Source organism: Drosophila nasuta, chromosome 2R (genome assembly GCF_023558535.2).
Source record: "Drosophila nasuta strain 15112-1781.00 chromosome 2R, ASM2355853v1, whole genome shotgun sequence".
Taxonomy (NCBI): domain Eukaryota; kingdom Metazoa; phylum Arthropoda; class Insecta; order Diptera; family Drosophilidae; genus Drosophila; species Drosophila nasuta.
The window spans coordinates 24,625,818-24,648,277 of record NC_083456.1 but is presented as its reverse complement, the minus strand read 5'-3'; the positions used below and the strand labels follow the sequence as shown (position 1 = coordinate 24,648,277).

Below are 22,460 nucleotides of genomic sequence, written 5' to 3'. Positions count from 1 at the left end.
AGAAGAAAAATAACTAGAAGAGAAAAACGAGTAGAGAACTTGGCCCTGGGAAGCATTGGGTTGGATTGTTAGCCAGCAGTCAGCTGGAAAGTTGAGACCACATTGGTCATTCTCAAGTAAGCTGAGAACCCAGATAGCAGATAGCAGACAGCAGTTGCCATTTCAATGCACTTCACTCTGAGTTGCATCTGATGATGGTTTGTCGCCTGATTGAGCACGCACAAAAAACTTAAATGCAACGACTGAATAAGTAATATATACTCGTATACTATATCTTAAGGCCATTTGGCATTAGCATTGACAGTTCAGCTAAGTTTGCAAATTAACAACAATGAAAGGCAGCTAGCTGGCTACTAAAGTCATTACTGGCACTTGCCACAAGCCAACACAGAGAGAGACTGGGGCAAACTTTCATCAGTTGTGCGGTTCGATTTGTCACAAAACATTTGCACAGATGTTGGCAACAAAAAATATAAAAAACAGACATGGACAAGAAAGAGTGAAATTTACTATGCTATATCCAGACGCAAGCACACAGACTGTGCTAAGAGTGAATTGCTCTTGTTGTGGTTTCAGTTTTTTTCTATCTTTCTTTTTTTGCTCGATTTCAGTCAAAATGAGAAACGTGCAACGCATTTCTTGTTCAGATCATCAATAAAATGTCAAATAAGCAGCACAACAAACACAGCATCCAAACTAAGTAATGCTTTACTTTACTTTCCTTCCCTCCTCCTCCTCCTCTCACTCTCTTTGGGGTTGTTGGCCTGCCACTGGGGGGCGGAAAGGAAGGCGTGCCCAGCCCGCCCGTCATGAAGTGCGCAAAATTTATGTAGTTTGCATTTGCCTTTGAATTTTAAGTGCGCAACTTTTGTCACGTCGCCGCATTTTTGGGCATGCACAAAACAACACAAAAAAAAGCAAGTACAAGTGCTTAAAGCGGGTATGACAGACTTATAAATATACTGTCTATTTAGATTAAGAAAGAGTATATGGGTAATTCTCTGGCGTAAGTGTCGAGTGCAACATTATTTAAAGTGAAAAAAGTAAGAAAACTGCAGTCGAGTGTGATCGATACTGAAGTATCCGGATCACATTGAGAATAAAAGCAAAATAGTGCGGTATTTACATTAAAAAATACCAAATTAATATGCCACTAAATTACTAAAGATATACCATAGGTTATATTTGGTATATTGATAAAGTACTGTATTCAAAATATATCATTAAGTGCAAAATATACCAAATTGTCAGCCAAAGTAAGTAAGAACTCATTGCATAGCGGAGTTTTCCCCCATACAAAAGTATTTCTTCAATAACTTCTACAATTTGTAATTGATCGGAATTCAGGAATCCTTTATACTATAGTTATTATTGTATGTTTCAAAAATCATTACTCTAACTTTAAAGTTACTCTCGATTTTGGTCTACAATTCTAATCCAGAGCTATAATAATAAAGTTGTTTCATTTCATATCTTTATCTCTGTAAATAGTGCACAAGAAAATTACCAATATAAAAAAAGACTTTGGATTGTTGTTTTCTCCCTTTCATTGTCATTTTTTGACATTATCAAATAAATCTCTACGAAGTTTTTCAGAAAAGCGCGACATGACATCATAATATTTACACTAATATTTTCTTTATTTTACGGCTTACAAATAAATCTCCCGCTGTCTGTTTTGGTTGCACACTTTCTTTCCTTCGCTACCCAGTTTTAATCATTGTCTATAAAAATGCACAAATTCGTGAGACCACAAAAAATGCCCAGGAATATTTTCTGGAACAATAACAAAAAAAAAATCAGCTCTGGTTTTACAACAAGAGCAACGACAACAACAAATGAACGCTAATAATAGTTGGGAACTGCGAGTGAAAGTTAATCAGCCTGCGTTGCAGACAAAAATGGATGTTAAAAAAAAACAACAGCACAAATTTCTTTGTAGGCTTTTATGCAAAGCAAATGAAAATTAATGTTTGAGGAGTGTATGTAAATTAGTGTTGAGACCCGTTGGGCGGTGGCTGTTGAATGTTGACTGTTGCTGTGAGGCAGAAAGCAGTCAAAGACTCGAGAGACACAGAGATAGACAAAGGCTGGCCATAATTAAGCGGCTTGTTTATACACCATCAAATAGTTTAAGCATTGGGTAAAAGTCAAAGAGAGAGAGAGAGAGGCACATGTCACAATGACAACACGCACGCAGCTTGAACGTGTGTTGCATGTTGCACGTTGCAAGGTGAATGAACTCGTGCTCTTAGTTCAAGTCGTTAGAACTCTGCGCTGACATTTGCAATTGCAGCTAGCACAATTACGAGTGGTTGACGGCAATTATGCAAATGCTTGCAACGTGGCATGCCACACAGTTGCCCTTAAATTGGGCAACACTTTGGCCGCAAACGTGTGGCAAGCAACCACAGTTGCAGTCGCAGATGAATTCAATTGCCAGCGACACGACAACGTCGACGGTGTTGTAATCGACTCGGAATTGTGCACACAAATCACAAATGCGACGATTGCATGCAATGCGATAAAAAAACGCGAGCAGCATAAATCGCGTGTTGCAGTTGCAGCAGTAAAAACAATACAGAAAACACCCGCTAGATAAGTCAGTGAGGCAATCAGATGCAGAGCAAAACAAAGAAAATTATGACTTTTGGATAAGTTATCCAAAGGGAATACAGAGAGAAATTGTATATGTTGAACTCCGCCTGGAGTGAATTGATTTAAATCGTTTCGAGTGCACTTCAGTTGCATCATCCTGACACGGCACTTACCTGCAATTAAAGGAGAGAAAAGAGAAGAAATGAGAATTTAATTAAAGGCAATGTGGAGATAAATCTATATGTATGTATGTATGGTTGTATGTGCAACATATGGAGGCAACTCTACATGGAGAATGTGTAACGAGCACAACTTTTGACAGGTAACGCAGCTGAAAACTTTCCCAAGTCCGCGTCCGCGTCCGCAGAGGCAGGACGTGAGCAGGTAATTACATGAAAGCCATACAGAAAATTATGTAAAAAGATTAAATTTGTAAGATAAATTGGAGCAGACCCGGAGACCCCCCTTCCCCAACTCTCAGACTCCGATGTGGACCGGAACATGGTTTGGTTGGATGGCAGGCAGGCCGCCCAGTCACTTCCCTGGGAATAAAAATGCCGCTTTATGTGGCAGATTTCATGGCTTGCGAGATAAAAATGGTTGCGGTAATAAATGAAAATTATGCAAAGTTTGAGCGAATGATGAAGTAAGTAATGCCCATCCAAGGCAAATACGGTTAACGGAGCGTGTTATAAGAAGACGCACCAAAATGCTGCTCTGCTCATTTCATCTTAGTACCCAGATGAGTAAGTGGAAATTTATGAAAATAAGTATACAAAGCCAGCCAAATTCACAAGTAATAAATATGCCCAAGCAGCTGCTTTCTATGGAACTTGCATTGCCACAAACACCAACAACAGCAACAACAACACTCCCCAAAAAGTTTCGACCCAAAAAACAACTCTCAACTCGACGACAACTGCGCGATGCGCTAAAGGAAAAGCGTTAAGATGCTTCTACGCTTTTCTTATACTTCTTTTTTTTTGACAATGTTGTTAACAGCGAAATTTAAGTGGCTAACAACTTGTACAAAGTTTGTCTGACAGTTTGAGGCGATAAAGCTGAAGCCAACGGAAAAAATAAATATGAAAAAGATGAAAGCTTTAATAGTGTCATGACATTAAACGCATATTTTCAACTCTTTAAATGTGTCTATTTGCATTTGCATTTGCTTGTCTATATTTATACGATTTGCGTTTATTATTTGGTATTCAATTAGCAGTTGATTCTTGGTATACGATGATGATAATGATGATGATAACTTGTTGCTCTCTAAATAAATAGAATTTCAGGTTAACTAATTAGTATGTTAGCATGAGATTTGTGGATTAAAGCTGAATTTCAATAACAACTACGCAATGCAATAACTAAAGAGCTGAGATCAGCTTCCGTCGAAACTTCTCAATAAAATATTGTTCTGATTTATACAAGAATGAATATTCGTTCATTCATGTAACAATAATAAAGTGACATTGTAGCTGTTTGCTTAATTATCTGTCTTAATTTCCCTCTCACTTAATATCATTCACATGTTTCATTAAATATACAAAAATATACGTGAAAATCTTGTCATCAGCCCACATGTTCTCCATGGTCAGTTTTGTCAAGATAAGATTAAGCATTCATTGGCCTTACGTTATCTAGTTACTCGTCAAGCTCTTGAACAGAGCAATCATTTTATTTTCTTTTCTGTTTATTCAAATTGTTGTTTGTCTTTCGTTGGCTCTTGTTTATTTAGCTGACCTTTTTGACCTTTTCATAAATTATATTACTGACCTATTTGCTGTATGTAAATTTAGAATTGTGGCTGTGGCAAGAGAATTACAATTACAATTTTTATGGACCACATGTAATCCATGGTGTTTACTCATCATGCCGATCTAAATAAAAACACACACATTGAAATAGATATACACGTATAGTCAAACTAGTTTTTGTTTTTCTCTGCGTTTTTGTTTTGTCTTCGACAATTTTAGTGTGCACAACGTCAATTAAATGCCGGAAATAGCCAATTTTTTTTTTTGGCTTTAGTTGTTGCTCTTCGCTTTTCTGTCCGTCTTTTTTGCTGGTCTTTTGCGGCTGCCCCCATTTCGATGTGGGGGCTTTTCATGTTTTTGCTTTGATGGCCGTCAAACGGTTCAAATAAAGGCGATTAATTACGTGTGCTCAGCTCTTAAAGCGCACAAAAGACTCTTAAATGCGCTTTGACGCTTTTGCGTGGGCGCCTCTCAAAGGGTTTAATTGTGGGACAAGAAATCGCGACTTAAGCCACAGCGCGCGATAAATGCGAATGTACACTTTGTGTAATTAGCTGGGATCAAAACCTGAGTGAAACATTTCAATTTGGATAATCAACGTGTACCGTAAGCTTATCTGAAGGTTATATGGGCGACGACTGTTCGTGGGTATGGAAAACAAACATCGCTTATCTATTTACTATAAACGATGCATGATGAATAAGTCATAAAGGGGGAAGGGGTAATCAATATTTATATTCTCGATACTCATTTAACTGGGTAGCTGAGCGTCAACGTCATTAAAGTGCGATGATTAATTTCATGAGCTGATAAGCACGAGCAACAATGGACAGCTGTTAATTATATAAAATGCAAATTTGATGATATTACAAAATATGCGAAATATAATAGGAAAAAGAGATACAGCGAGCATAAAACAACGATGGCAAAAGAAAGCGGCTTTGTGATGATGATATAATAACAAGATTTACTTTATTATAGCCGGTGTATAGGGGAATCGATAATGAATAGGGTTGCAGCAGCAGCAGCAGAAGAAGAGGAGGAGGAGGATGACGCGACCTAAAGCGAACCCAGCACAAACAGCATAATCATCACCAGAACACCAACAACATCAACACCACTCTGTAGAGTCCGAGAGAGCGATTGAGAAGAGAGCAACAACGCCCCAGAGCGCAAACTCCAGAACTTATTTATGAGAAAAGAGCGCACGGCATGCGTGCGTGTGTGTATGAGAGAGTGCGCACTGACGTAATCGTTATCGTTGCTCGCTTCACTCATACACCGCCTTCAATTGAGTGAAGTGAAGGGGAGAAAAGGGAATGCTTTAGATACTTTTGTTGTTGTTGTCCACACTAATAAATGAAATGAAATCATACAAGGAAAGCAGCAAACATCAATGAAAAAACATTTAAAGTGGCCATAACAACAATTTACTCTCCATACATGAATCTGACTAACAAACAGCAGCAACAATAACAACAACAATACAATTACTACTAACCTCCATTGCGGTATTAATTTATATTTTTGCTGTTTAGGAGTCTCCTACAAATGTTTTATCAAGGTCTCGTTTTTTATTCGTTTTGCCGCACAGTCTCTTGTAAATGCTTTTGTTTTATTAGCACCAACTTTAACTTTTTGCCACACGCACGACAATCAATTGGGGTTTTTTTTTTTTGCTTTTTTGTTCGATTTTTTCGATTTGTGTTTGGGCGTGACACACACAAAACGAATCGAAATTCGCTGTGGCCTACAAAATTTGTTTGTTGTGTTTGATGTTTTTTTTTTTCGTTTCGTTTTGTCGCTCTCCGACTAACCCGAGTTCTGTACTGTAAACAATTTGCAACCAGCGCAATTGTTTAATGTTCTCACACGTTGAAAACAGCGCGAAAAACGACTACGTTAGCGACAACGACGACGGCGACGGTGTTTGTGGGAAAAAAACGCAAGCAAACCCAGGTGTATTGTAAAACCAGGTTTAATTTTACTACTGAACCAGCGTGACCATAACTTCCAGTTCCAAATATACCAAATTTTAATTGGGTAATATACGAAATATACCGCTTGCCAAGTGGATAAGTGGCAACGCTGACGCTGAGCTGCCAACTTATATAAATGTGAGCGCAGTTTAGGGAGCACTGCAGCGCCACAGTTTTGAGTGCATTGACAATTTTGAAAGCAGCTGTTTACGTTTAGATGATAGTAAAATGAATATTATGGAAAATGCAAAGTAATGAAAAGTGTTTTCACTTTTATTAAGAATCATTTTTATAGCCACTTAACGTAAGCTCGTAAATTTCTATAATTTGCAAATTATAAAACAGGCCCACACATTAAGATAAGTATGAGTCAATGTCAAGTGCATAAATTAAAAAAAGAAAGAAAAGTTTTGGCAGCAATTTTTCATTTGAAATTAATTTTTATCTATGTAATTTTTGAGTGTTTGTTGCATTGTGTTTAATTAATTAGGGTAAAATGTTATACCACCAAGTCAGATGCGCGAAAAGACGAAAATGAAAACGAAGACGAAGAAGAAGCAGACGTAGACGTAGAAGCGGAGCAAATGGCAAAAGTCGGCGCAAGCGGCAATTCCATTGCATACTTCAGGGGGCCAGACAAATATTGTACATAGAAGATGTCATAAAAATGCCATTGTAAGTAGTTCAGGCTAAAAGTCTTTGGCATTGTTGCCATTGTTACCGCTGCCTAACTCAACTCTTGTTGTAGCTTCTTCTACTGATGATTGTTGTCGTCATTCGACGTTTGTTGTTGCTGGCAAATCGACAAAGACACGCAAAAATGAGGCAACAACGGGCAAACTCATTTCACTTGTGTCGAAAAGATAAATGTGAAGCGCTTAAAAAAGCAATTACCGCATAAATTGCGCTCAGCGTTCGCTTGCTGCTACACCAACTACAAATAGGCGGATCCAGTGTGCCGAGCGAGGCGGGCACAGGATGCGCCGCATAAAACTTGCTACAAAGGACACTCAAACACTCGACAGACAGAAACAGACAGGGGGCGGAGGCGGGGCGGGGTAAACGTATGTACATACGAGCACATCCTGGCTATAAGGCATTTTAACAAACAAATGCGCAAAACACGCGAAAACATGCAAAATGCATTGTGAAATTGAGACAACCTCCTTCTCCTCCTGCTGCTCCCCTTTCTTCTCACTCCTCCGGAGGAGAGTGTGTGGCAAGGGTAGCTTAATTGTAAAATCAATAGTGGGCCAGGCCAAATGGCTCACAAAAGGCGCGTAAATCAAGTTAAAAATCGCAGCAATCAAAACACCTGAAGCGCAATAAAAACTCATTAAAAAGCGCGCCATGCCGGCCGACAGGCAACTAAAGCACGTCAGGATGCCAATTGAGAGCGGGGAGCGGGGGTCGGGCGGAAGAAGAGAAAGGTGTGTCGACCAATGTTCAAATTGGATTTGAACAAATTGAATAGGACACATCGATTTCTCATTAGCCTGGGCCAGTCCCAGACTCAGACTCCTGCAAAAAACACCGAGACACTGAGACCGCGGCAAAGCTTGAGACAGGAGAGAGGAGAGAGGAGCAGGAGATGAGGTCGAAGACGGAGACCGAGACGGAGACGGAGACAGCGACTGAGACTGAGACCGAGAGAGTCTCAAGCTGAGACTGATGATATTTTATGGCGTCTGAAATCACTTAAACAAAAATTTAATTGACTTGACGTCGGCTGGCACGTAACTCTCTGTGTGTGTGTGTGTGTTTGTGTGTAAAAGGGAAACGGCAGCACAACACGAAACGGAAGTGAGGACGACGACGTCAGGAGGCGATGCTAGAAGCTCTAGAGTTGGCGGCGTCAGCTGCCAGCTGCCTACAGCCAATTTGTTGCTGTAGCGAACGGAAATTTCTTCAACTTCCTGATTTAAATAATAACAAACTGCTCTGGCCTCCATCTCTCCCTCCCTCCGCCTCCCCAAGAACTCGACTGCCACTTGTCACACCAACTGACGGCAGCAACAGCAAAGGCAACAACAACTAAAGACGACGCCAGCTTGATTACCATCATCAGCGGCTTCTTCGGCTTGTGCCCCAATGCGTCAACATATCAACGCAACGTTTTTCGGTCAACGTGAGAAGGAGGAGGAAGAAGGAAGAAGGAAGAAGGCAAGCAAGTGGGAGACGTTTTACAATATTGAAAGGTGGCGACAATTTTGCGGCTTAGCTGAGAGTGTCAATATTATGGGACTGGACCGAATTTTAAATATTTGCAATATGATGTGACAACTTTCGATAAACCCAAACAAGTGTTCTTTGGTGTTGTGTGTGTGTTAGGCCTGTGTGTCAGGCTTAGGCGAACAGCGTTCGACAACAATTTCCGCATGCAACGGCAAAAAAAGATGCCAACCAAAACACACACACATACGCACACACACTCGCACATCAAAAGCCGACAGTCGAGTGAGTCGAGTCGACGCCGATGCCGACGCAGTGCAGCCGACGACGACGACGACGAATGCCAAAATGCGAATTGCGAAGTGCGAAGTGCCGAAGCAGTCACCCGGCAAAGGACTATAAGACAGGACTTTGGCCAACGCACGAGCTGAGTCGCGCCAGCAACGTCGAGCCAGACGCAACGTTTACGTTTCTTTTCTGAGAATCAACAACGAAATATTACGCATACGCGACGTGCCACAAGTGCGGCCACTAACAAACAAAAAAAAAGGAGTTTTTCGGGCCCCAAAAACACGCGCTCGTTAGTGAAATTCCTCGTTTACGGTTAACTGTAGTTGTTGTTGTTGGTGAATGGAGCAGTCGGGCGCATAATTTGGATAGCAGCCGTTTGGCCGCGGCGCAGAGAAACGGAGTTCCAGGATAACATACTCTCGTACTCGTACTCGCTTAAAGCTGGCCATAAAAGTGCGTGTTACCAAAATATTTATCCAGCTACTGGCCAACAGCAGCAAAGGCGGCCATGTGGCAGCAACTACATACAACGTACAACGGTGCGTATGAATGAAAATGCGCGCGTAATGAATGAATGAATGTGAGAGTCGAGGCGAGGCGAGCGAGTTGAGTCGAGTCAAGTTGAAATGAGTTGAGCAGAGGAATTTGTTGGTCGAGGCGAAAGCGGAGGCGTGGCTGAGGCTGTCAGAGATTTATGTTTATGCCGCGAGTTTGCTTTAATTATATATGTACATATGTCTCGCTGTCTCATCGTCATCTCTGTTTATTTTAGATGCGGGTGTGTGTGTGTGTGTTTGTGGCAACATTATGGAAACAAAGCACGCAGCTTCGCCACGGGTTTTTCGGGGCCAATGCAAATACTCGTAAAAAAAAAGAAAAAGAAAAACGAACTAGAAAACAAGAAAAAATGCCCACAGAAAGTTGGCACATGGTCAGTCCGTGTGTATTTGGGGATTGGGTTAGGAATATGAGGCTGCAGGATATGTCAAATTTAGCAGTCAACGCCGCAGGACATTTAACACTTCATTGACTTTTGTGGCGTAACGGCAATTTGCTTGGGGAGAAGCTGCGAGCTGCATGACGATGATGATGATTGTGACCAAGGGCAAAAGTTGGAATTAAAGTTTCATTTGCATTTGCCGATGGCGATGGCGATGGCGATTGGGCTAGTTAAATTAATGGCCAACAGAAAGTCGCAAGCACTTGGTCAATTTATTAAGTTCTGCCTGCCAAAAAGTTGGTAATAGATTTGGCCAAGCAGCAGAGAGGAGTGGAAGTGGAAGAAAGAAAAACGTGTGTGTGCTAAACTTTTGCCCTAATCGATCACATTTTCGACGTCTCAGCTGCAAGTTCAGTTTAATTTTTGACCCTTTTTGTAAGCGTGTGTGTGTTGTGTGTTCGTGTGGGTGTGACATGTGTTGGTGTGTGTATTATTGCTGTCAAAGCCCAAGGCTTTGACGTCTAATTTATGAATGTTTTCAGCAGGCTAGACACAAATCCTCAGCTCTATTCTATATTCTCTGTTCTTTGGTCGCATGCTCTATTTAACATATTTTCTGCGCCATTCTTTTCTGGCTGTTTTGTTTAATATGCCAACTTATTTGAATACGACTAAAGTGTGTGTGTGTGTGTGTGTGTGTGTGTTTGTGTCAGCTGCACGTCGCGAGTCCTTGAACACTTTTCTAGCCTAAAGTTGAATCTACAAATTCCACAAGCTTTCAACATTTTATATATTTTTTTTGTTGTTTTTGTTTGTTTGTTTTCTTCGCTTGTTGTTTTTAAATATGTTGCGCTGTGAGAAAAACTTTTTTAATGAGTTTCATAATCTTGACTGCGCTTTATTTCAATTCGTCGACGACCCTTCACATTCACTTCTAATGATGCCAAAGTCTTTGCCAAGTGCTCCCCCCATCCGCTTCCTCTCTCTCTCCCTTCTCTGATGTTGAAGTTCAAAGCAACTGCAACGCGCGCGATAAGCGTTTAATTGAATGCTGTGCTGCCCAGTTGAGCCCTTGATTGAATTTCTATACAAATAAGCGTTGACTAGAGATTTGAATAGTGGCTGTGACAGAGCTTTGCGAGTGTATGTGTGTGTGTGTGTCTGTGTGCAAGTGGTGCAACTATGCATGGCACTCGTAACCACAGCAGCATGGCCAGCTCTTGATAGCCACATTCAGAGAGAGGGGGCTGAGAGGTGGGCCTCGAGTGCCCTTTGCTTGTTCGTCTCTTTTGCCTTTGCGCTCAAATAAATTTCAATACATTCAACGTTTTTTTCATTGCATTTTTTTTTTGTTGCTGTTGTTGTTGTTGTGCTGTGATGAATGCACTCATGCACTCATGCGGCAGTCACATTACTTTGAGTACGAGTCGTTTAACCTAGGCCCCCATTTACCCATCCGCGTTGGTGGCGTGTTTAATTACGGTTACTTTTAATTGAATTTATCACATAATTTACTAGTTACAGCAAAAATGCTGATTGACTGTAAGATAGCTAGCAAAAAAAGAAATATTTTTGCTGCATGTGTCAATTTAATTACATTAAAAATGTATTTTAAATACTTGTTGCTATAATTCGAAAATATGTTCACTTAATTTTCTGCAATTTCTGCACTTAAATAGACAAAGCAATTAAAGCTTCAACAACAATTTATTAAGCTTGAAAAGCATTTAAATATAAAAGCGTGCTTAGATTGAAGTTCAGCGTATTTGATGAGCTCTTGATTGTCATACAACGATTTACATTGTCAATTGCAAATTCTATTCCACACACAATTCCGCATATGCAATCAAAAATATGCAATCCCCGAAATGCAAAAAGCATGTCAAGTTTTCACAAATTGAATTCCAAATAGATAAATCTAAAATGCAAGTAGATGCCATAGCAAATAAAGTCTAGACTACAATAGATTTTTGGCTTTGTGTAAAGAGCTAACATTGTCTGACATATTCATAACTTACTTTGACTAAAGAAAAATTCCATAAAATAAATGTGTAAGTTATAAAAGTCGAATTGTATATTTTCTACATGACCAAAAACATCCTATTAAGACACAACAAAAAAGCAAGTGCATAAATGATAATATATTTCGTATACATTTTCAACTGATTTCTGACATTGTAACATTTAATTCTTTTTTAAAGCCTAACGCAAAAACCCATCAAGTTATTAAACTTGCAATTTATGAACAGAGACAACATAGTAAAAACAACAAAAAACTTTATAAATATTTAAATGTTTAATTAAAAGCGTTGGCAAGTGCAGTGAAAAGTGATATATTTTTTATTCACACTGAAATGGAATTTTTTTCACCCATATTTATGTATGTAAACAACAATTATGGATGAGAGTGAATGCAAAATGCAACAAAGTGAATAAACTTGATGGTTGGGAATCATATTACAAACGAGATTTTGCAGCGCAGTGAGGGAAATGCGTTTTAAAACTTCGTTTATATAATTTTCTTAACAATTTTTATTTGGTCTGATTCATGTGCATATTTCCTTTGTTGCTCTTTGTTTGTGCTTCAACAATGTCTCCTTTGCTTGTTCCTTCCTTTAGTTTTCCCTTCTCCCTTTCTCTATCTCTCTATCAGAGTCTTGTCTGGCTGATAGACTGGCAGCATTCTGTTTGTTTTTTTTTTGTGTGTGAGGAATGCGTTTGCTGAACATATTGGGCAACATGAAGCACAAATGCGACTATAAATGCAGCCACCAGCTGCCGACATGCAACGCAATTATGCAACATGTGTGTCTGTGTGTGCGTGTGTGTGTGTGTGTGTGTGTTGCGTGTGCTGCGGAATCTTTTGCTCCATGCATGCTGATGGATTTTGTTGTAGCTGTCTGTCTGACTGATGGTTTACAAGTCTCGAGTCGAGTCGCTTTGCGTTGCGTTGCGTCGTGTGGCATATGGAAATCCCAGACATTTTGGACTGTTAACGCCGCGTATGCGTAATATGCTTTGCTGCCATCAAGGGAGTTTCGCAAACATTTCCAGCTGTCTGTTTGCCTCTGTCTATGTGTGTGTGTGCGTGTTATCTCAACGATTTTGTGTCACAGCGCACAGACAATTTTAATGCAGTGTGCTCCCAGTGCACAAAACGCTGCCAACTTTTGACTTAGATACTAATATATATTTCAGTTTCTTTTTTCAAAAACTTGTTGTTGTTGTTCTCATTCTATCTCTCTCTCTATCGCATCTTCCAGCAGCTGTTGCCCTGGGCACGGACGTCAAGACACGCTACGGCAATGAGGCAATGAGATAAACCACAAGACCACCAGCAACCAACTACCAACGATAGAGAGTAAACCATAACCAAGCCAAAGCGCCTGGCAAATGCAATCTACTTTGTACGCCTCTTGGCCAAGTGCCACGTAGCTCTGCACATCCACAACACACAACCCAAAAACCACCGGCAAGGAGCAACAGCAAAGCTAGAGCAACAGAGTCAAGTCTGAGCTTGAGCTTGAGTGAGAGAAGCAGCAGAAGCAGCTGTGGAAGAGAAGTGGAAGCGACAGCTTGCGGCCCGTCATGTTGCGAGATATCTTTCTATATTTAGTTCTAATCGTTTTATTTTGCTTTATTTTCATGGCGCAGTTAATCGTCAACGTTTACGCATTCCAACGCCAGCCAACGCCGGCGCAGCGGGCCGAACGCAATGAAATTATATTTGTCTAGGGTCCCCGGAGGCCCGGTCGAGGCGCCCCCCATTTTGCCCCCAAAAGGCATAAGTCAAGCATTTCGCTTGGTCCCCGTCTCTGTCTCCATCTCCGTCGTCGTCTGCTCTGCTTTGGTTTGCCATTTAATGAGCGCCACACAGACTGAGAGAGCGAGAGACACAACAAAAACTTAAAGCTCAAATCAAAGAAAACTCGTTGAGCCGGCAGCAGTTTGCCCTCTAGACAGCGACGGGGGATGCGGGATGGGGTATGGGGTATAAAGCCACGGCTAAGAACTGATAAACTAGGTTGCGCGCTAATTAGTAACGGTAGTCTTGGGAGTGCTGTCATGAATGCACAATACACTCGTGCACAATGAAACTTTGCTACGAACAATAAGCCGCCGAGCTGCGGCTTCAGCTCGAGTCACACACACACACGAGATGCGCGTTGAAAAGTATATTTAAAAAGAAGAAACTACACAAAGTTATGCACGCAAAAGAAACAGAAAAAAGTAAAGTAGTCGAGTTGCAAAATGTTGTCACTGCTTTTGGCTTCAACTGCAACGTTGCATTTCAGAAAGAAAATGAATTGAATTCATTAACGCGCCTCGTTGGCGCATTTCTCATTCATAATTAAGGCATTTAACTGCACACAGTACAGTTGTGGCCACAACCAAATAACGTATATTATTTTATTTATTATCATTTATTTCCGCGGCTTAACGCAAAAAAAAAGCGAAAAAATTCATTGCCTACTTTTGAGCGCGCAGCCGGCTTAAAGCAACGACTGCAGCGAGCAATGAGGCGGCACAAATGCCACCGTCAAAGTGGCGTCGTGTGGGCGTTGAGGCGTGGCAAATGGCTTTAGTTTTGTATTGATTTCCAGTGCGCACTTTTTTATTGTGTTTTTTTTTTGGTCGTACTTCTATGTGTATATAGCAGCTATATTTGTATTCTTTTTGTTTCATTTCTCTTCTCTTATTATACCCGCTACCCATAGGGTAGAAGGGTATTATAACTTTGTGCCGGCAGGAAATGTATGTAACAGGTAGAAGGAGGCATCTCCGACCCTATAAAGTATATATATTCTTGATCAGCGTCAACAGCCGAGACGATATAGCCATGTCCGTCTGTCCGTCTGTCCGTCTGTGTGTCTGTCCGTCTGTCCGTCTGTCCGTCTGTCCGTATGAACACCTAGATCTCAGAGACTATAAGAGATAGAGCTATAATTTTTTTTCGACAGCATTTGTTATGTTTGCACGCAGATCAAGTTTGTTTCAAATTTTTGCCACGCCCACTTCCGCCCCGCAAATCAAAAAATCGAATAACAAGCGTAAATTCAAAGCTAGAGCTGCGAATTTTGGTATATACTATAATTACTGTAGTAGTTATGATTCCTGAAAATTTGGTTGCGATCAGATAAAAATTGTGGAAGTTATTAAAGAAATACTTTTGTATGGGCAAAAACGCCTACTTACTAGGGGTCTGAGTTGCTTTGGCTGACAATCTGGTGTTTTGTGCCGTCTATGGTATATTTTGAATGCGGTGCTATATCGGTATCCCACATATACCATTTGGTATATTTTAGTATTTTTGTAGTATATTTGGTATATTTTGAGAATAATACCGCAAAATATATTGCTTTTATTCAAAATGGGTAGCGGGTATCTCACAGTCGAGTACACTCGACTGTAGCTTTCTTACTTGTTTTTGTTTTTTTTGCCACGCCGCACAGTTTATTGTTTTCCTTGAGCTGCTGGCAATTGGTTGGGAGCTGTTTGCTGCCTGCCAGCCGCCTTGAGCACTTGAGCGCCATATACACACTTGACCCCATTCGCTGAGAGAGTTTACAATAGGCCTGGCCAAAAGCGGGTGGCAAAAAGGGGCGCGGCCATGGGCAAACATTTAAATTGACATGGCCAGCAAAAAGGGATTTATTTCGAAAACTTCAAAGTGTGTTGCAAAATGTTCGTAATATTACTTCAATGTGTGTGTGCGAGTGTGCATGTGTGTGTGTGCCTAATTGATAGCTGGCTGTAGCTGACCAAATGGAAATGAAAGTTTCATCGTATGCCCAGCGCATTAAGTATACACTTTTGATATGTGGCTGAGCAAAGCTTAACAAAGTTATTTTTGCCAGATTTTCTAATTAATTTAATTGCAAGCTTGCAAAAAGGATTTCACACAAACATTCTCGATGACAACACAAAATCCATATCGTAAGCACATTTCAAAATGACTCGAATACTCGTAACCAAATGCAACAATGAAAAAAAATGAAGTAAAACAAAAACATTTTACAAATTATATTCAATTAATTAATTATAATTATAAACGCGTACATTCGAACAATAATAGTTTTAGCTATATCCTATACAATATACATAACATATACAATATATATAATCCTTAGTCCTAAGTGTCTGATCTTCAACATAAGGTTTTACCCCCAACAAAAAAGAAAAAAAAAGAAAGATATGCGACGAAATTTACTGTACGTGTAGTTAGTGCTGAACAATGAATATCAAATTAATTAAACGAAACAATATCGAACAAATATCGAATATAAATCAAATAAATGTTGAACAATTCAAGCAAAACAAAAGTCTCTACTTTCTATTTTATTTGATTATTCAAAAAATGCGCTGTGCTCGCCTAAAAGATATATCAAATTTTATTTATTTATTTTTATTGTTATTCTTGGTAAATTTGCCACAATATATGCGATACGAAATATTTATGCGTGCTCATGTCGTCGTAAATTTGTTGTTTAATTTTATTAATATTTTTATGTTATTGCTTCTTCATTTTTTGTATACAAATTGTTGCCAAAAAAAAAAAGATGACAATTTTTGTGGCTTGGCTATGTCGAACTAAAGATACTCTTTTTATTTGAATTGTTGCTGGAATTTGGTAAGTTTTTCCATTTTTCAATTAGGACTTACATTTTAAAATATAAATGAAAGTTCAAGTATGCTTTGGCTAAGTAATTTTAAATGGAATTTGGTAAATTGAAGTCTAGAACATTTTTCTTTCAACTTCAAAATGAATTCTAGCTTCTCAAACTTTGACAGAAAGTTAAAGCATGTCCGCATTAAATTTATTTTGCAATGAGTGAAGCGCTTCAACGAATAAAAGATACGCTTACTAAAGATATAAATTTTTTTTGATATGCATTAAAATGAATAACCAGAAAATTATGAAATAATTGAGTCTATAATTTAATGATTTTTTCAAATTTTAGTTTCAAAATAGATATAAAAATGAATTATCTGACAATTATAACTTTAGCTCAGCAATTTTAAATGGAATTTGGTCCAACAATATGTTTCTATTTCATTTAAATTCCAGCTTCTACAACTTTTTGACAGAAAGGCATATCCGCCTAAAATACATTTTGTAGCGAATAAATTGAAATGCGCAAAGTTTCAATGTGTTTTGTGCGACAACTCATAAAAATTGAATGCGCTGTTAACTAGTATTAAGTTTTAAATAACACAAAACTCCATTAAGCTTAGCACTTGTTTGTTTGTGTCACCGGCAAACTTAACCCAGTTTAAATAGTTTCTCGAGTGCTTCACACACTTAATGGGAGAGTGTGCTCTCAATGCGCATTGACCTCTTTTTATTTTTTGCCCCTAAATGTTTTTTCGCTTCTATAGCAGAAGTCGTTGATCATTTCTCGACCATTGCATTAAGACCAAATTTGGGCAATATGCGTCTCATTATTTTGTTAAATGCAATAAGAACAAACAACCAACAACCTAGGCAGTTCAGTAAATTTTCCATTTAGCAGCTGCTGGGCGTAAAAAGCGTATTTAATTTTTCTTGTTGGCGAAGGCGTTTGGCCACAATTCGACGCCTTTTGTGTCAGGCCCAGAGCTGGGCGCTGTTAACTTTTTTGGCACTGGGCCAAGGCGAAAGAAAAACTCGCTGCCGCCGGGCTGTGCAACAAGCAAATTGTGTTGCCTCTCCTCGTTTTGGCTGCAACTTTGGCCACGTCTTGCTTTGGTTTTATTATGCCAAGCTGTCTGAGCTTTAAAAGTACAACGACATGGCCAACAATCATAACAATGAGCACAACACAAAACAACTAAGAAAGCTACAGTCGAGTGGGCTCGACTGTGAGATACTCGCTATGCATTTGCAATAAAAGTGAAACAAAGCGGAATTATTATTTAAATTATATACCAAATATACCAAACAAATACTCAAATGTAGTGAAGTATTTATTTGGTATATTAATATACTACTTATTATTCTTTAATATATACATATATATATATAATATATAATAATAATATACCAAAAAAATACTACAATATATCTCACAAGATATATTTGGTATATCGGCATACTATTAATTAATATACCGAAAATGCTAAAATATACTGCTGGTATTCATATTGATATTATATATCTGAATATTATTCTTTAGATATATTGTATTAATATATCTAAAAAAAATACTGGAATATACCAAAGACTATATTCGGTATATTAATATATTATTACACTTAAAATATTGTTCAACAGCATTTTTTTTGTCATATAGAATTGTTTCTTAAATAACTTCAACAATTATTATCTGATAGCAAGATAATTTCATGGGGAATTATAAAGATTGTAGTTACGATTTATGCTGATCAAAAATAACTGTGCCTTAAGGGTTGCCTCCTTTTGCCTGTTATAAAAATTTCCCTTAGGCCCAAAGTTATAATACCCTTCTACCCTCTAGGTAACGGGTATAAACAACAGCAAGAACAACAGCAACAGCAACAAGCAACGCCAAATGGCTTTTTGTTATTGTTGTGCGCATTTTGTGTTTATTGCATTAAGTTAAACTGCACGGCCGTAGGCGCCTTGCCTTGCCTCGTTGCCACGTTGCCACGTTTCCAAATTTGGTCAAGCCCTGAAAGACTTCGCGTATACGAAAAGTATATTTGGAGCAGCGCCATATTGGGGGTGTAGTTGTACACACACACACACACACAAACAACATACAAACACACACAAGTCTCGTATTAAGTTGAAAATGTAATTGAAAATCGCTTAAAATGCCTGACAGTCAATTTCTGAAAAACAGCAGCCCAAGCAGCTGTAAAGAAACTAATTTGCTGCAAACTTGTATTTAATATTAATATTTATTTGTGCTCGTTGATTCGGTGACATTTTTCACTTTGATCTGTGACAGGCGGGTGGGACCCAAGTTCTTTGCCAAAGTCACGTCCTTGTTGCGGACAATTGAAACGAAAAATCAAAACTAATTAGACACAAATTAATGTGAAAGAGAGAGAGAACAGGCAGCTCACACACAGCTGATGAGAATGTGAAGTGAAAATTTGCAAATATGACACAACAATTTGGCAGCTTGGACAGCCGGGCAGCCGTTCAGTCAGTCAGTCAGTCAGCAAGACAAACAGACGGACAGCCAACCTCAACTTTTGATTTAATGCACGAGGCTGTCGGAGACTGATGACAGGCCAAAAACGATAACGAGAACAAGAACGATTTGCTTGGTCCTCGATCGAGCTGCTTTAGCAACTTTCGACCAAATTGTAAATTGGCTAAATGCAAAACACCAAAATGCCAAAATACAAAACATAAACATCTCATTCAATATTCTTCTCGTTTTTTCTTCGTTTTCCCATTTTATGTGTTGTTTATTTTTAATGTTGGCTCTCTTTGGTTGGCACTCTTAAGAGGCAACCACTCCAGAGCATGATCAGCTAGTGGCAGTGCCACCCACTAATACAAAGACAAAGCGCACGCACACAACTAGAAGCGCACCACACGGCGTATGCGCAATTCGTGTTGGCAAAATGCCAACGCGCTATACTTGGAGATCAACGGAAAAAATTGCTGATTTTTTGCCAGAAATTATTTATAACTTTCTTGTTCATACACACACAGTGTGTGTGTGTGTGTGTGTGTATTTTATTTTCGTTTTGTGTCGAGACACTCTTCTAGCCGCCCCGTTAACTTACTTGTCAAGCAAAGAGCAAATGATGTTGGAATAAATCGGCAGAAACGAGAATTGATGATGAAATTACTTACTAATCAAATGGGCAAATGAGTGAGTTATATGTGTTGTATAAGTTGTTGTTGAAGATTGATCTGTAAGTTCCTGTATTCTGTATTCTGTGTGCTTACCTAGAAAAGACAAAAGAGAGAGAACAAGAGAACAAAAACGTTAATGCTATATACGATATATGTATTTTGACAGATATATCTATAGATATATATATGTATATGCATATATATTGAAATGGCAAAATCTATACAATACTTTTCGACGTATATATTGTGTGCATATATGTGTATAGTTAATGCTAAGATATGGCCAAATAAACGTACATATAGAAAATGGCAAAAATGTTTTGATTTATTGGTAAATATTGGCATTTGACTCATAAAATTTTGCGTAATAATTATCAGGAATTTTAGAACTAAATATAAAAATTTAAAAATTTTATTGAATAAAGCAAAAGGTAAAGTAAATAATTTGTAGACAGTTTTTGAATTTATTATTTGATTTGTATATAGGAAATAATCCTCGGAACAAAGCATTCATTGTTCATTCAGCTGTTGTTGACAAGATTTTCGTATGCTTCCTCATTTAACGCATTTTCAATGGCACAAACTAATCTACAAATACAAATATCTATTTAATGGCTTTAATTGCTGTATCTATAGACGTCATATCAGCAATAATCTCAATTAAGCTAATAATAATATTCTGCGTTGACTCACACTACGCTTTTTCCCATTGTTCTGCAATTTGTTTGTATTTTCCTTATGGGAATTGTTAAAAAAAAAAGATGTTTGCATTTTTGGTGCTAAATCAGCGCGAACATCTTTGATATGACCCAATTAAGCGGTGATTGTTTATTTCATTTGCGGCAATTCGCCTCAGCTGGCATCCAGCAAAAGGCGCTCTTCCAAATCAATTAGCCTCGAGGCTGAACCCTGAACCCCAAATCTCTCCCCCCACTTTGGAGCTGAGTTTAGCAACTTAATTGGCGAAAATGAGAGCAACGCCCAGCTCACTTGAAGGTGGCAAATATATTTTATATGCATGTCAGCTGAATAAAACAAATGTTAATGTTGAGGTTTTTAACTTTTGCGCTGGCCGCGGCAAATGGCATGTGGCATAAAATGCTTAATTAATGTGCCTCACATGTTGGTAGAATGTTCGTAGCTGCTATCACCGAAAAAAACAAGAGGAGAAAAAAAAAGGAGCAGACGCGTCAGTTTTAATTAAAAGATAAAATTGCCTTGCCAAAAAAAGCGAATAAAAGTGAGTGGGAAAGAAAGAGAGCAATAAGGACTCTTAAAGCACATGAAATAATAAAAACTGGCAATGAAATTAACAACAAATAAACGCAGCTAAAGTTAGAAAAATGCTCAACTGAAGTTCGTAGTGAAGTAAAGCAACAACAAAATCATCGTTGTTTAACGAATGAAAAGCATTCGCTGGCAGCAAGGAACAAAAAAGGAAAATACGAGTAGAGAGCACAGAGTACAGCGAATTACGGAAGGGGAAATGGGGCGCCGGAGCGGAAACTTTGCGCTGAGATCGCTTTTGTAGCCGCCGTTGATTGCTGCCATGAAAAAATCCTGTGCAAAGGTGGAAACTACCTAGCTAGAAGCGGGAGCAAACACAACTTAAAGCCAGGACGAGGACTAAAAAGAGAGAAAGAGCGAGCGAGAGAACCAGAGTTGGTAACGTCAACTCAGCGTTGTTGGCTTCATTTGAAGCCAAAATGCCAAAATGCCGCCGGGCAAAGGCAAACGTCGGGTTAACAAGTGAGTCCCAGCAGCAACAATAAAAGGCAGTAATGATACACGGCACAAGGGACGGGGAAGGGAGGGGGACAGGAGTCGGAGTAATGCCAACTCACAGGCTACATCTGCTGTTGTATGTGTTGGCGCTTAAACATAATGCATGCCTCTCACTCTATGTATGTGTGTTGGTATATTAAGTGAAATGAAATCCTGTTAAGAGAAACAATGAAGCTATTAAAAAAGTCTGCAGGTGTGAGCCAAGAGTGTGCTGTGCCACACGATGTGGCATATATATACATACATATATGATATACATACATACATATACATTTATTCAAGAGTGTGTGCCTGTGTGTATAGTATATCTGGTAAACCTCATAATATCGTTTAATAAATACTTTACAGCTTGATTGATTGCAGGTGCGTCGAAGCGACAGGTGAGTGTGTGTAGCTTAAGGATGCCTAAGTAGCTGTTGCTGTTCCTGTTGCTGCTTCTGCTGCTGTTGCGACTCTTGTAGCTTGCTCCTCTTGTTGTTAGTCAAAGTAATTTATGCGCCGAGCAACACGTCGTCGTTCGTTCTTATACTGAAGCAAGTCACAACACACACAGAGCACAGATTGGGTCCCATGTGGCAGCATATAATCAATGTGGCACCCGCCCATTGTGCGCTTATGTTTATCCTTTTGGACCCAGCTCCAGGTTGAGCCACATACTATACAACGGCATCCCATCTCAACTAGCAGCGAAAATTCACTGACCTGGAAACTTTCTAACTGACGTCGTCGTCGGCTGGCCAAGTGCTTTAAGAGCGTCACTTTTTTTTTTAAGAATGAACGAACGAGTGAAAACCCCTTCAGAGCACAGTTTGTTGGAATGTATGTGCATACATTAAGGGTATTCCCCTTTCATTTGCCATAGTTCCCTTTTTGATTAATGTCCAAAGCAAACTGTTTATTTTTAGACACATTAGCAGTTAATCAAGTGCAAAGCGCATCGAAATGCTTCGCTTAATTAGCAAACACTTTCACAAAGTATCTTTCAAAATATTCATTCTGCTCTTTAGTCACCAGCTGAACACATACATATATATAGTATATGTATCGGAGAATGTATTATATGGTATATGCAGCATATATAGTATATTGTGTGTTGGTAAAAATCAGATGAAATTCTTTTTGGCTTTCGCTTTTTTGTTTATGTGGCCGCCAAAAAGCGG

The 22,460-nt window shown here is 39.0% G+C and overlaps 2 protein-coding genes across 14 annotated transcripts in view; one reads left to right on the top strand and one right to left on the bottom strand.

Moving 5' to 3' along the window:
* Positions 1-22,460, bottom strand: part of LOC132786993 (tropomodulin) — a 51,848-nt gene that overhangs the window by 10,537 nt on the left and 18,851 nt on the right. The window contains exon 1 of one of the 12 annotated variants that reach the window (XM_060793817.1): positions 5,857-6,293. The exons of the other annotated variants lie outside the window; for them this stretch is intronic. Coding sequence (XP_060649800.1) covers positions 5,857-5,862 — 6 coding nt within the window. The 5' untranslated portion in view covers positions 5,863-6,293. Of the gene's footprint in view, positions 1-5,856; positions 6,294-22,460 lie in introns of those variants that run through there. 12 annotated transcript variants of the gene reach the window in all.
* LOC132787088 (uncharacterized) lies at positions 8,921-13,714 on the top strand. Of its 2 annotated transcripts, none has more exons than XM_060793981.1 (2): positions 8,921-9,336; positions 13,001-13,714. In XM_060793981.1, the coding sequence occupies exon 2, from the start codon at positions 13,326-13,328 to the stop codon at positions 13,470-13,472; it is 147 nt and encodes a 48-aa protein (XP_060649964.1). In that variant the 5' UTR covers positions 8,921-9,336; positions 13,001-13,325; the 3' UTR covers positions 13,473-13,714. The 2 variants fall into 2 exon arrangements, with proteins under 2 accessions (XP_060649964.1, XP_060649963.1); XM_060793980.1 differs by having other exon boundaries at positions 8,922-9,336; positions 13,004-13,714.